This window comes from Myxocyprinus asiaticus, chromosome 42 (assembly GCF_019703515.2).
Source record: "Myxocyprinus asiaticus isolate MX2 ecotype Aquarium Trade chromosome 42, UBuf_Myxa_2, whole genome shotgun sequence".
Classification (NCBI taxonomy): Eukaryota; Metazoa; Chordata; class Actinopteri; order Cypriniformes; family Catostomidae; genus Myxocyprinus; species Myxocyprinus asiaticus.
The window spans coordinates 4,628,203-4,642,964 of record NC_059385.1 but is presented as its reverse complement, the minus strand read 5'-3'; the positions used below and the strand labels follow the sequence as shown (position 1 = coordinate 4,642,964).

Below are 14,762 nucleotides of genomic sequence, written 5' to 3'. Positions count from 1 at the left end.
GCCTCTGTGAGTCATAGCAGAAAAAAATCTTCTGATTGAGTGCTGTCACTGTAACATGTCTTTCTCTTTCTTTATTTTCCAGACTGCCTGCTAGGTTGAGGAGAGTTGGGGTGCCCCGTAGACCCCTAGATTCCTCCGATGAACCCCATCAACTCCATGAAACCTGCCCTCCCTCCAACGCCACACAGGTCAGTTTGAGAAACCTCACTGTAGCTCCTGCACGTCGGCTCGGTGCAGCTGCACGTCAAAGTGCGACTCGCACCCACTCTTTCCTCTTCAACGACATTCTGAACTTTCCAACCCCCCTTGAACTGACACCTGCTTCCCTGAGCACCACACCTAACAGTCTAAAAACCTACTGCTCGTGTTTTCACTGTTGATTTTCAAAACTTTTGCATATTTTACTAGTATTTGCTAATAGCCATGGGGAAGAAATGTACACATTTTTTGGCATCTTATGGATGAGATTAACCTCTGCTTGCAGTTCATTTGACTATTTTTCTCCTTTTGTGAGTTAGGCATTGTTTTCAGCACTCTTTTAAAAATTAAGGTTCTTCAGTGGTTCATTGAAAGTTCAGCAAAGAACTCTGTTGTCAAACATTTTTGATGTATAGGCAAGGGCATAGATTTGGCTTGAAAATTTGGGGGGTTGCAGCATGAAGCATTTACATGTTCCCATTGATCATGGTATAAATATTGGGGGGGTTGTACTTGCTCGTTTTGATTGCCCCATCCTCCTCGTAATCTACGCCCCTGTGTATAGGGTACTTGAGTTGAGCTATATGGTTCTTTAGAGGTTTAAAAGTTCTTGCTGTTTCATTATTGGTTCTTTAGATTAGAGATGCACCGGACATCGGCCGATTGTTTAAAAACAGCAATTGATTCGGGCAGACCTAGAGAAAGGGGTAAACAATATTTAAAGGGGTAATTTTTTTTATATTTTCATTATCTTCCCTAAGGTCCACTGATAATGTTAGTTAGTTAGTTAGATATGTAAAGTTTTTTTGTTTTGTTTTTTATACCAAAACAGTCATAATTTTGTAATGTATGATAATTTTCCACCCTGTCTCTGACCATTTTTCTGAAAAGCTTGATTAATCGTGACAAACTGTACATCATAAGAAATGTCTAATACTTCAGCTTTGATATTTAGCCAATGTTCCACAATAGAAATGTTACTGCCTGAGTAATTTCTTAATTTGGCAACATATCAAAATATAAAAGCGAGAGTTATGAAAATGAAACCGTTATAAAGACGCACGTACCTATTCAGTGATGTAAACTCCCACTGAGTTGTCCCTAGCAGGCTTCAGTGAACAACGTCCAATAGAACATTTAGTCCAACTATGTGCACATTTTCGGAAATTTTGAAATATTCTCATATTTACTTCTTAAAGAATTATTATTTATTATTATTATTTTTATATATAATATGTGTGTGTGTGTGTCTATGTATGTATATGTACAGTTGTGCTCAAAAGTTTGCATACCCTTGAAGAATTGGTAATATATGTACCATTTTTAAAGAAAACATGAGTGAGCAGGCAAAACATTTCTTTTATTTCTTACGGGATTCATATTCAACTGTAGGTTATAACAGAATGGCACAATCATAAAACAAAACATGGCAACAAAGAAAAAAATGAAATGACCCCTGTTCAAAAGTCTTCATACCCTTAGTTCTTAATACTGTGTATTGCCCCCTTTAGCATCAATGACAGCGTGCAGTCTTTTGTAATAGTTGTCTATGAGGCCCCAAATTCTTGCAGGTGGTATAGCTGCCCATTCGTCTTGGCAAAATGCCTCCAGGTCATGCAAAGTCTTTGGTCGTCTTGCATGAACCACACGTTTGAGATCTCCCCAGAGTGGCTCGATGATATTAAGGTCAGGAGACTGTGATGGCCACTCCAGAACCTTCACCTTTTTCTGCTGTAACCACTGGAGGGTCAACTTGGCCTTGTGCTTAGGTTCATTGTCGTGCTGGAAAGTCCAAGAGCGTCCCATGCGCAGCTTTCGTGCAGAAGAATGCAAATTGTCTGCCAGTATTTTCTGATAACATGCTGCATTCATCTTGCCATCAATTTTCACAAGATTCCCCGTGCCTTTAGAGCTCACACACCCCCCAAAACATCAGTGAGCAACCACCATACTTCACAGTGGGGATGGTATTCTTCTCACTATAGGCCTTGTTGACCCCTCTCCAAACATAGCGCTTATGGTTGTGACCATAAAGCTCTATTTTGGTCTCGTCACTCCAAATTACAGCGTGCCAGAAGCTGTGAGGTGTGTCAAGGTGTTGTCGGGCATATTGTAACCAGGCTTTTTTGTGGCATTGGTGCAGTAAAGGCTTCTTTCTGGCTACTTGACCATGCAGCTCATTTTTGTTCAAGTATCGTCGTATTGTGCTGCTTGAAACAACCACACCGTCTTTTTCCAGAGCAGCCTGTATTTCTCCTGAGGTTACCTGTGGGTTTTTCTTTGTATCCCAAACAATTCTTCTGGCAGTTGTGGCTGAAATCTTTCTTGGTCTACCTGACCTTGGCTTGGTATCAAGAGATCTCCGAATTTTCCACTTCTTAATAAGTGATTGAACAGTACTGACTGGCATTTTCAAGGCTTTGGATATCTTTTATATCCTTTTCCATCTTTATAAAGTTAAATTACCTTGTTACGCAGGTCTTTTGACAGTTCTTTTCTTCTCCCCATGGCTCAGTATCTAGCCTGCTCAGTGCATCCACGTGAGAGCTAACAAACTCATTGACTGTTTATACACAGACACTAATTGCAATTTAAAAAGTCACAGGTGTGGGAAATTAACCTTTAATTTAAACCTGTGTGTGTGTCACCTTGTGTGTCTGTAACAAGGCCAAACATTCAAGGGTATGTAAACTTTTGATCAGGGCCATTTGAGTGATTTCTGTTATCATTATGATTTAAAAAGGAGATAAACAACTATGTGATAATAATTGGCTTCATATGATCACTATCCTTAAATAAAAGACCAATTTTTTGCATGATCAGTCATATTTTCAAAATCAATGCCAAAATTTCACAATTTCTGCCAGGGTATGCAAACTTTTGAGCACAACTGTGTGTGTTCTTTTTTTTATTTTATTTTTTTTATTATTATTCCAGAAAACTTACCGTGACATAAACCCTGAACTCTCGGTTGATTAACCCAAAACTTGCTTACTCGTGGTATGTGGGTTCCAGAACACCTGTGCGGGGTTAGTTCACTCAATCATGAGTTTGAAACTCAGAGTTTGTGCGCGTTTTCGGTGAACTCCAAAAGGCATTCTCAGCAGATCGCCGAATCCACGAGTCACCATGGAAACAGACGCTAAGAAGAAAGGCGTGCCAAATTTCAGTGAAGCAGAACATGAAGTTTTAATGACTGCAAACGAGCATTATTTCATCTTCGCTCATAATAGCGATAGGAGGTACATTGGTTTAGGACTGAGAGTTTGCTTGCCAGAAATTATACTGAATCATTGTGTGAATTTTTTAATTAATAAAACTATAAAGTTCTACCGTACATATAAAAGCTTAATTCAACATTAATATTAGACCACTTTCGCCTACATTAATGTTTAATAGGTCAACCGTTACATTATTTGTTTGCACTGAACTTCATTATAAGTATTAACATTCATATTCTATTAATATTATGATAATAGGCTATAGGTTTACTATATTTTGTTTTTGAAGATGAATTTTAATGGTATTTACCATGATCTGTGCATGCTAATTTGTTTTTTACTGTATGTCATGTGAACTGAATATAATTCCTTTATTTTTAATACCATTTGATGTACCATGTTGGGGTTTCTAAAAACTTAGAATCATATCACCTTTAATTTCCCACAGTTGCTGATGGTCTCATTGTATTAATAGACCCTCTTTCAGTTGTAGGATCTCCCACAGTTGTCATCATTTTCCATAGATTTAATGTAATGTTTTTTAGTAGGCCACACATGATTATTAATGTGCGTTATAAGATGAAGATCTGCTGTAATAGAGGTGGAAAATGATAGGAGTTACATCTCCATTGTGTTCTTTTCTCATTTGTTGTGGCATTAAAACTTGTCATGTTGTGTTGTCATGTACAGTAGGGTCCATCTGCCTCCACCAACTTGGTACGGAATGAAATTGTTGTTTTAATTGAAGATCATGTGTCTGACTATACATTATAGATGTTCATGATCTCAGCATTAGGGAAAAGTAACTCATCTCTTCCTTGTTAATAGGAAGCTGTAAAAGGTCCGTATTGAAATGCAGAACAAAAATGTAATTTAGAGATGGACCATGTACAGTTTCTGATGGAGCGGAGGAGGCTGAGCATCAGAAAGATACATCTTTTCATTGAATCACCTGACCACCAGCTAAATGAGGGCACTGTGGGTGACTCTAAATGACAGCATGTCTCATTTATATTTTCAGATAATAAAGAGAGTACAATGAACAAGTCTAGAAATGTGTACATTTATATGTACAGTAGCCTACATGAATTAGAGCGATAAGAAATAAAATCTCTAACCTCTATCTGTGGTCTGTGAAATTATCACATATTATCTAGTTAGTGAAGAAGAATAACAAGTGATTAATTGCTTAAGCTTTTAATTGGCAGACATTTCCTACATATTGATACTATGGAATGTCATTTTATAAATAACATTTAATATTAATTTACTGAAGGAACTGTAAATAGAATGTGGGGGGACTTAATATTATCAGAGGAGATTTTAACTGTGCCCTCGACCCAGTATTGGACAGATCCACCCGAATTGATACATCTCATGTACAAATTAGAAAAACATTGATTGACTGTATGAAGGATCTAAGATTAATTGAAGTTTGGAGAATGCAGAACCCAAACAAAAGGGAATACACTTGTTACTCAAGCTCATATAAAACTCATTCACGTATTGATTACTTTTTAATTTCTATGGAACTGCTGTCTAATGTAAAAGAATGCGGATACAATAGTATAGTAATTGGTGATTATGCAACAATATCTATGGAGATCCATTTAGGTAGATTTGAGCATTGTTCAAGATGGAGATTACAAGTTTATTTGTTACAGGATCCAGCATTTGTTAAATTTGTGGAAAGCTGTATTGATAAATGTTTTGAATTAAATATGGACGAAACCACGGCCAGCATCAGATGGGAAGCATTTAAAGCTTATATAAGAGGAGAAATTATTAGTTATACAAGTTCTAAAACCAAACGGTACAATTAAGAATTACGAGCATTAGAAAACCAAATTTAAAAAGCCGAGACTGAAATAAATATTGACAACGACCCTGAAAAATTACATAATATATCTGTCGTGAGAGCCAATTATGATACATTAACAACTGACAAAGTAGCTAAAAATCTAATGTGGACTAAGCAAACATACTATGATCAGGGGGAAAAGGCTGGTAAATTATTGGCTTGGAGGACAAACAATTTATAAATTGTTATACAAATCAGAATATACAGAAAATAGAAAAGTTCAGAACGCATTTCTTGACCAGTTACAATTTCAGACTATATTAGATGATGGAAATATAGCACTAGACAGCCCATTGACAACAGAAGACCTTTGTGAGGCTTTAGGGGACATTAATAGCAGTAAAGCACCTGGACCGGATGAGTTACCAATAGAGTTTTACAAAACATTTAAGAGGCCACTTCTTGACATGTATGAAGAATCGTTTATTGAAGGAACGCTTCCAGATTCATCAAGATTAGCTATAATAACCTTAATATTAAAACCAAACAAACCCCCAACTGAATGCTTGTCTTGCAGACCAATTAGTTTAATGGGATGTGACACAAAAATACTTTGTAAACCACTTTCTAGAAGATTGGATAAATATCTTCCGCAGTTGATTATTGATGATCAACAAGGTTTTGTACAAAAAAGACAAGGTTATCACAATATTAGAAGAGTCTTGAATATACTACATGAGAGACATAATGCAAAAGACACAGCAATGTTATCAGTAGATGCATGTCAAGCCTTCGATAGGATAGAATGGTATTACCTTTTTGAAGTACTCCCAAGATTTGGATTAGGCAGACTTTCTCAAATGGATTTGATTATTATACACAAACCCAGCCGTTGAGATACTAACTAATAGTAACATCTCGAGACCCTTTAGTTTACAGTGATCCACCCGTCAGGGTTGCCCTTTGTCTCCACTGCTATTTGTGTTAGCAATCGAAACCTTAGCCATGGCAGTGTTAAAGCATACAAAATTATCATGCATTACAATTAGGTTGAAAGATCATCGTATTTCTTTATATGCAGATGACATAATATTTTTCCTGACAAATGTAAAAAGTAGTATTCCCAACTAGATGAGATTAATTGAAAATTTTGGGGAGTTTTCTGGATTTAAAATCAATAATTCCAAATCAGTATTAATGTTTCTTAATAAGGAAGAAAGACATAGTCCCATAGTCAATACTCCGTTTATGACAACTACTGAAGGATTCAGGTACTTTGGTGTCAAAATCACCGGTAACCTCAGTGAAATAATCCCAACAAATTACGACCCCCTGATAGACAGAATAATTGAAGCATTGAATAGCTGGTCCAATTTGCCTATATCCATGGTCGGACGAATAAATATAATAAAAATGACTATTCTACCCAGATTTTTATATTATTTTCAAGCACTCCCACTACCAAATATGTTTTACAGCAAACTTTTGACAAATTATGTGGTCAATTTATCTGGAATGACAGGAAAGCTAGACTTTGCCTTAAGCTATTATATCTGCTTTATGAGAGGGGAGAGCTTCAATTTCCCAATCTCAGATGGTATTATATGGCTGCCCAGCTGACCTCAGCATCATATTATTTCCGTACAACAGGGCCCCCAGCCTGGGTAGGCATCGAACAAGAGTCTGTTCCAGATCTACCATTAAATCTGTATCTATACTCCTCGGATATTAAGTCATTGAAGAAGTGCACAAAAAATCCTTTTCTTAAAAACACAATCTTGGTCTGGCATGCTGCACACAAACATGTAGGTGATATGCCTGAACTGTCTCAATTTATTCCTATTTGGGGTAATGAACAGTTTACACCTGATAAGAAAGTTGGAGGATTTAAGTCATGGAATATAAAAGGATCTTTATGAAGATTGAGTTTTACTTTCTTTTGATAAATTATGTCAGAGATATCTAATCCCCAAAAATCATTTCTTTAAATATTTACAGTTAAAAAGCTACATTTCATAAAAATATGAACAGATAATGTGTATGCCAACTTTATCAAAATTAGAGGAAATAACACTTGGGAATTTAGAAGGGAAAGGACACATCTATATATTATAGCATAATGGTTAACTATAGTACTGTATCAACCCTAGACAAATTAAATGCTTGGAAAATGGATATACAAGAAGACATTGGCGAGGCAGATTGGAATGATGCTTGTCTAAAAGCACAAACACAGACAATAAATACAAGGTTTAAATTACTCCAAAATAAGTGGTTAATGAGAACGTACATAACACCTGTCAAACTTCATCATATGTCTGCTAATATTCCAGATGTGTGTACTAAATGTTTAGATGAGAAAGGTACTCTATACTGTCTTTGGGAATGTCCAAAGATCCAATACTTCTGGAAGGAGGTTATAAAATGTCTGTCGGGTATGTTTAACACCAAAATCCCTTTGAATGTTAAACTTTGTGTTCTTGGAATATATCCGATGGACTTTATACAAACATCGAAACAGACTAAACTTCTGGACTTTTTGGCTGTTGCTCTATGTTGGAAGAGTATGGATGCTCCATCTTTGAAAATGTGGATAAGGGAGCTATTGGACTGGATAGGTCTGGAAAGACTAACTTAGATTGCTAAGGGCAATCGGGAAGACTTTGTTCAGCTCTGGGAACCATACATGAACATCATGAAAACTGGAAATGTAGGCTTTACCTGAAAAGAAATTGTAAATAATGTAGGGAATTTTTTTCATTTTTTGTTATCGATGCAAGTTGAGTGTGTGTGTATGGGGATATGTGTATTTGTGTAATGTACTTGTTTCTGTTCCTAAACTGTGTATTGTTACTGTATGTTTCTTTGATGTTATAAAACAAGAAAATGACAAACATATTGTGGAAAAAAAATGTATGTCTATTTTCCACTAAATTACAGCCATTGTATTTTGAGTATGTCCTTTTATGCTTTTGCTCAAAACAAGTGGGTACTCGGAAACAGGTTAAGCAACAAAACAACAGGAGCCACAGCAACTGATGAAACGCATCTTCTCTTCAGATTTGAAACTTGACACCGCGTCTTTTAAAAGCGTGCCAGAGAGATGACAACAGTCAAAGACGTCTGTGTAGTACATGTTTGTATACAAAAATAATTCAAAGATGGGTCCCCTTTCGTATTCAGGAGTAGTTAGGCCACAGACAGTAGGCCTTTTGTCCTTCCCTCTGTCTCTGTTTACGAGCCAAGTGAGCACCAGTGGGTGGGGTCATGTGTGCGATGATTTTAAAATAGGCGTTGGTATTGTTGCTGTAGAGGCCGTCTTGAATTAACAAGTACCCCAATTGATGTAAGGAAGTCGCAGATGTAGAGAATGGGGCGTTTTGGCAGCTTGGTTTCAATAAATGCTTTTATTGGATTGGGGATTGAGTTCTGGAGTTTACAGTATGTTTTTATAGTAGAATGTCCTCTTATATGTCAAAATTTGATTCCTCATGACATGACCCCTTTAAATTTCTTTATCAGATAGCAGAAAAAAGCAGAACCACTAAACTGTCAGTATCGGCAGATGTCGTTCTAAATAATTGGATATCGGTATCGGCACACAAATTTTGTATCAGTGCATCCCTATTTCAGATCGGTGTATTAGTTTCAGGGTTCTTTAAAGCACCAGCACATAGATGGTTATGTTAAGAAATAGAGAATAAAAGGTTTTGGACTGTGCTGATACAATCAGATATCGCAATTCTTGTCCTCAATATTGCATCGATAGTTTTTATTTTTGTGTTGATTTTTTCAAAAGTTCAATTAATGAAGAGGCAGAGCGTCTAAAGCACAAACTCTGAACCCAGTATTTCTCAGTCTAGTCGGAGTTGCTACAGTACAATGAGGTGCCGAAGTTTTTGCAGTTTCTCTCGAACAAACACGTGGGCATTTGTTACCATTTCAGTTGCTATACAACTATGATATTGTGATGCATCGTGATGTATTGAATCATGACAAGCATTGCTAGGTAGTTGGTGAGACCCAAACTCAAACCTAGAACTTAAAAAGGGAGATATAGTATCACGCTCAATAACCCTTTTTGATTGTAATTGGAAGTGTTAATAATTCACTTACAAGTGTTTTTATAGTAACTAATTACTTCTGGATATTTTTAGATGATTTTGAGCTTGCAGTGTAATTTGGTCTTTTATACAGTATATTTAGCAAATGTATGGCAGGCTGTCTTAGGTAGGTGTACTTGGCAGAATATAGGTTTCACTGATATTTGAGCAATTAAAGGGAATTATGTTGCTTGAGTGGAGATAATGAAGCAAACAGTCTGAACACGTAGAAAAAGTGGAAGGTGGCATATTACTCTCACCACAGAATGCCGAAGATAAATCGTCTGCAGCAGAGCAGGCATTGGGGCCCAAACTCAATCCCTGCACCCACACCTCTGCTATCATTTACCGAGCCCTGAATCTGCCAAGAGTGTCGCTTTTTAATTTTCATTGGCTGCACTGTCCCTTCAGTGATGATTGGCTGCTGGAGGGTTTGGCTCTGGAACCACAGTTTCCTGTTTCTGAAAGAGGGGGTATCTGGTGGTTTTTCTGCAGAGGAACTTAAGAAAAACCTCTGCCTCTTATGGAATGCCTCTAAGCTGCTGATAGTTCAGTTTGTTTATTTGCCTCAGCAGTGCAATGACCAGCCGAGCGTTGAGCCTTTGTTGGAACCTCAATATCCTGTGTGCCGCAGGCCAGCGGACACTTTGCTGCAGGTCGAGGTGGAAGTGTGTCAAGAAAGGGATCTTGGTTTTCTTCAAGAGCTTTGTGGAGAAGAGGCTTTCATGCGGGAGTAGGGTTGAGGTGTCTAAGGCCAGTCAGGATGAGATGCTGTTCAGAGCCAGTTATAACTCAATAAGCCCTCACAGGTTTAAAGGGATAGTTCACCCAAAAATTAACATTCTCTCATTATTTACTCGCCCACATGATACCAGGTGTGTATGACTTTCTTTCTTCACCAGAACACATTTGAAGAAAAATATAAAAATATTTTAGCTCAGTAGGTCCTTAAAATGCAAGTGAATGGTGATTTCTATTTTGAAGCTCCAGAAATCACAGAGTCAGCATAAACATCATAGATACGACTCCAGCGGTTAAATTAATGTTTTCTAAAGCGATATGGTCACTTTTGGTGCGAAAAAGATAAATATTTAAGTACTTTTTAACTATAAACCATCGCTTCCGGCTTCACGAGAGGGTGGAGTCCAAGCGGTCTTTCGTTTGACGTATTCGAGTTGCCATGATACAGACATAATCTCAAGTTCTCCACTCAACATCCACGATGAACACACAAATGCACCATTGTGAGTAAAGAAACGGATAAATAGAGATCTAAACCAAAACCAACAAAGCTTCAATACAGCGTTCCTCCTCGCTTGTAAACCGTGCTGTTCTTCCGGCTGTGACGCACATGCGTCAGTTCTTGCGCATTTCAACATGCCAATGCAATTTCGTCACACGCGCTTACCGCTGCTGACTGGAAGCATGATTAAGAGTTAAAAAAAAAAAAGTACTTAAATATTTAATCTTTTTCACACCAAAGCGATCGTGTTGCTTTAAAAGACATTAATTTAACAACTGGTGTCGTATTGATGCCGTTTATGCAGAAGAGAAATCTCCATTCACTTTCATTTTAAGGACCTACTGAGCTAAGATATTTTTCTTCAAATGTGTTCTGGTGAAGAAAGAAAGTCATACACACCTAATATCATGTGGGTGAGTAAATAATGAGAGAATTTTCATTTTTGGGTGAACTGTCCCTTTAACAAGCTGGATACACTCGAGTTGTTGCCACTTGGATAAGTTGAGAATTGACCTGGAATCCAGGGTTCGAAATTAGCTTTATACCACACCTGCAAATGGGTACAAAATACATGACTATACTTTGCATTATTTCACAAAAACATTTTTAGAAAGTAATTTTCACACACTTATTTTTATTTTATTTGTTTTCTAACAGTGTACAGTGGTGTATGTACATGCATCACATGAAATATTATTATTATTATTAATATTTATTTATTTATTTAAGTAATGAAAATTCCCACCACAGTGTCATTTCCAGCACATCTAAAATTCTGTATTTTGTTGATAGAATTATGTGATGGAAATTACATTTTTGGAATAAAATTGCAGACTCCTTTTGTCTTTCTGAGGCTTTTTAAAGCTAACATTTTGTGTATCGTAAATACAATTAAATAATATTTTCACACTTTTTGCATTTATTATTGGTAATATAAATATTGGGCTCACAAGTAACATTTACCTTTAATTTTATTATATTTATTTTTTTCTGAACAAACATCACTTGTCTCATATTTCATCTCAAGCATGCTCTTAACTGACACTTTGTCAACTTGGTTAACAAGTACACTAATTATTGAAAAAAAATATATATATATATTAGAGGCAAAATTGCTTGGTGTTTTGGAAATGATGCCACAACTGTGGGACAGTCGTAATAAAAAAAATAAAATAAAAAAATGATAATTTTTTTCACATAATAAATATTGAAATGGTTTGTTTCACTCTTTGTTTGATTTATCCTAGTTTTAAACATGTAATAATTTGTATATTTAATGGATTTTCATGGTTTAAAATGGAAAGTCTGGGTCTGGCACATTCTAAAACAGTTAAATGTATACATAAAATGCATTTGAAAAGTACCAAAAATAAATATTGAAGGTCTGGGAAAAAGTTTCCAATTCAGTTTTAATGAGACATTCATATAGCAAAAAGAAAAATGTAAAAATCAGTTCGTCTAAATAAAAATCAACCTCTGGGAAGTGAAAGTTCCCGAAGTTGAAGTATTGCTACATTTTATGGCTACGTTTTTCGCCATCGACCTTGTGATGCAACACGCGAACACGTAACTGTCTAATACATTGAAATGCATCACAATATAATAAGATCGAGATTGAAACTGCACCTAATATGCAAGACTAAATCTGCAGATTCGGTTTCAGTTTGTCTTGTGCGGTTTGCGTCACGAATTTCCAGTTCGGTGCCAAATGGATTGACTGCACTGAGGAGAGCTGGTTTCAAGTTTTGAGTTTTTTTTTTTTTTACAGAACTGTAGAGAATGTTATTAAATGCATTCATAATATTGATATTGATAGTTGGGATAAATCATTTATATAATTGTATTAGAACAGCTCAAATATATTTGATGTTTTGAAAAAGGAACTACTATTTCCCTCACATATTTGTGACCAAGTTTTGCCTGAGGTTCCTTCTATTGTTGTTCTGTTGAAGGCATGTTACCTGTGTATTTGTATTTGTGTGTGTGTGTATTTGTGCACATCATTTCTGTACACAACAACCTACTGAACAGACTGTACTATCCCTTACAATATTGTTTTCATTCACGTCAAATTAAAATGGCGTCTACCCACTAAGGGTCCATATTTCCCTATTTAAATCAGTGTGTGATGTAGTTTGGCTAATTATGGAAAGATGGGACCAGATTATTGAGAGCAATCTGGTTTGATCCAGTTACACAGAAAACAGTAGGTACACACACACACTTACTCTCTCACCCCCTCTCCCTTGGCATCGTTACTCTTTCCTGTCTCTAAGTGACTGTGGAGTCGCCATGGAAACATTGTGCCGAGTACCTCCAGAGCATGTGGCTATGACACGTCTGAAGTCACACAAAAATTGTCTCGCTCACACTTCACACCATATGCATATATCATACCACAACAAAAGATATAGAATGCAATATTATCTCGAGGCTGGCTCCGGATAATGCAAGTCGGATCAGTAGCAAGTGAATTAAAAACCGGTAATAACCCCAGTGTTCATGTTTTCTCTCGCCCCACAGTGACGCCTCTTACCTATATGATCCTGTCCCCTGGCAGCAAGGCCACAATCAGCCTGCAGGCTCCCTCTCTGTGGTAACCACAGTGTGGGGGGTAACCAATCCTTCACCCAGCCAGGTAATGAAATCACTAGTGTGGTAACCTAAAAGCAAAGAGGGCACTGTTTCTGCCTGGGAACTAGTGACGTCCTATTTGTGAACAAATTGTTGTCAATGAAAAAGTTGTCAATGAATCAGTAGATCTAGTTCACACATCATTCTGAATGGGTTGGGCAACTCATTGACCTACTGAATCGGTTGGAGTGGTTCTTACGTTAATGACTAATTCTCTTAAAAATGAAAATTCTGTCATCATATAATCACCCTCATGTGACTTTCTTTCATGGATCACAAAAGGAGATGTTAGACAGAATGTTTGAATTCATCACCATTGAATTTCATTGTATAGAAAAAAGGTGCATTGAAAGTAAATGGTGACTTAGACTTAGAAGTTTCTGCTTGATATTTTCTTTTGTGTTCCACTGAAGGAAAAAAAAGTAATACGGGTTTAGAACAGAATGCTGCTGTTAGTGAATGATGACAGGATTTTAATTTTTGGGCGTACTACCCCTGTAATGAACCAGTAAACATCACATTTGGTCATGTCAGACATTGAGCGAGTTTTTTAGTAACCGATTCTGACGCTGTTATTTAAAGAGCAAGGTTGCTGATGGCTGAAATGAACGATAATATATACTATAATACAATCATTTAGAGCGCAACAGTGCCTGTCTACTTTTCCAGCCATCTTTGTTCCTGTAAGTATTTTTCCTTTTTTTTTTTTATTCCTTAGGGATTAAATAAAATCCTTCATAGAAGAGTTTAAACCAAAACAGCCAGCTCCAAGGTGAATCACAGAATTACAAACTTTGATTTGAAGCAAAAAAAAAAAAAAAAGTATTTGAAAATCGGATGAAAGGACAAAGGTACAAGACTGTGTATTTACCTTTTTTTTTTTTCTTTTTTTTTTTAGAGAATGAAACATTCCCATGTAATCAAATTACGATGTAAAAAAAATTAAAAACAATGGACAAATATAAAACTATTGATTTAAAGTTGTTGATTTTAAGTATAGAAACAATATATTTTAAGCATGTTGCAAAATATTTAAATATATGCAAATATATAAGTATTTTGAGAGTGTAGGCGTACCAACTCGATTGCGATATTCACAGTACGTCATGGAAGTGGGTAGTCGCTGCTTGAAATTGTTGAAATAATACAGACTGCTGCTTCAACTGGAGCAAATCATTATCTTGCATGAATATCATTTAATAATAAATTCCCCTGTGGAAAAAATTAATGGGATTTTTACTTCCGGAACCAGACTGTTGTGCTCTGTTTGCATGTAATACAACTTAACGTTAGCAGATGAGATGCACGTGAATGTGATGAAATTTAAATAAAACATTTTTACATAGTTCACTCGGATTAATCGGTCTGAGCGATGTGTGTGTGTGTGTATATATATATATTTATTTATTTATTTATTTATTTATATATATATTTATAGATACATACATACATACATACACTCACCGACCACTTTATTAGGTACACCTGTACACCTACATTTTCATGCAATTATCTAATCAGCCAATCATGTGGCAGCAGTGCAGTGCATAAAATCATTCAGA

At 36.3% G+C, this 14,762-nt stretch overlaps 1 protein-coding gene across 2 annotated transcripts in view; it reads left to right on the top strand.

Annotated features, from left to right (window-relative positions):
- LOC127432569 (zinc finger MIZ domain-containing protein 2-like) overlaps positions 1-14,762 on the top strand; it is a 66,352-nt gene that overhangs the window by 29,613 nt on the left and 21,977 nt on the right. For both annotated transcript variants that reach the window (XM_051683811.1, XM_051683810.1), the window contains exons 2-3: positions 83-188; positions 13,090-13,204. In XM_051683811.1, coding sequence (XP_051539771.1) covers positions 139-188; positions 13,090-13,204 — 165 coding nt within the window. In that variant the 5' untranslated portion in view covers positions 83-138. The remainder of the gene's footprint in view (positions 1-82; positions 189-13,089; positions 13,205-14,762) is intronic.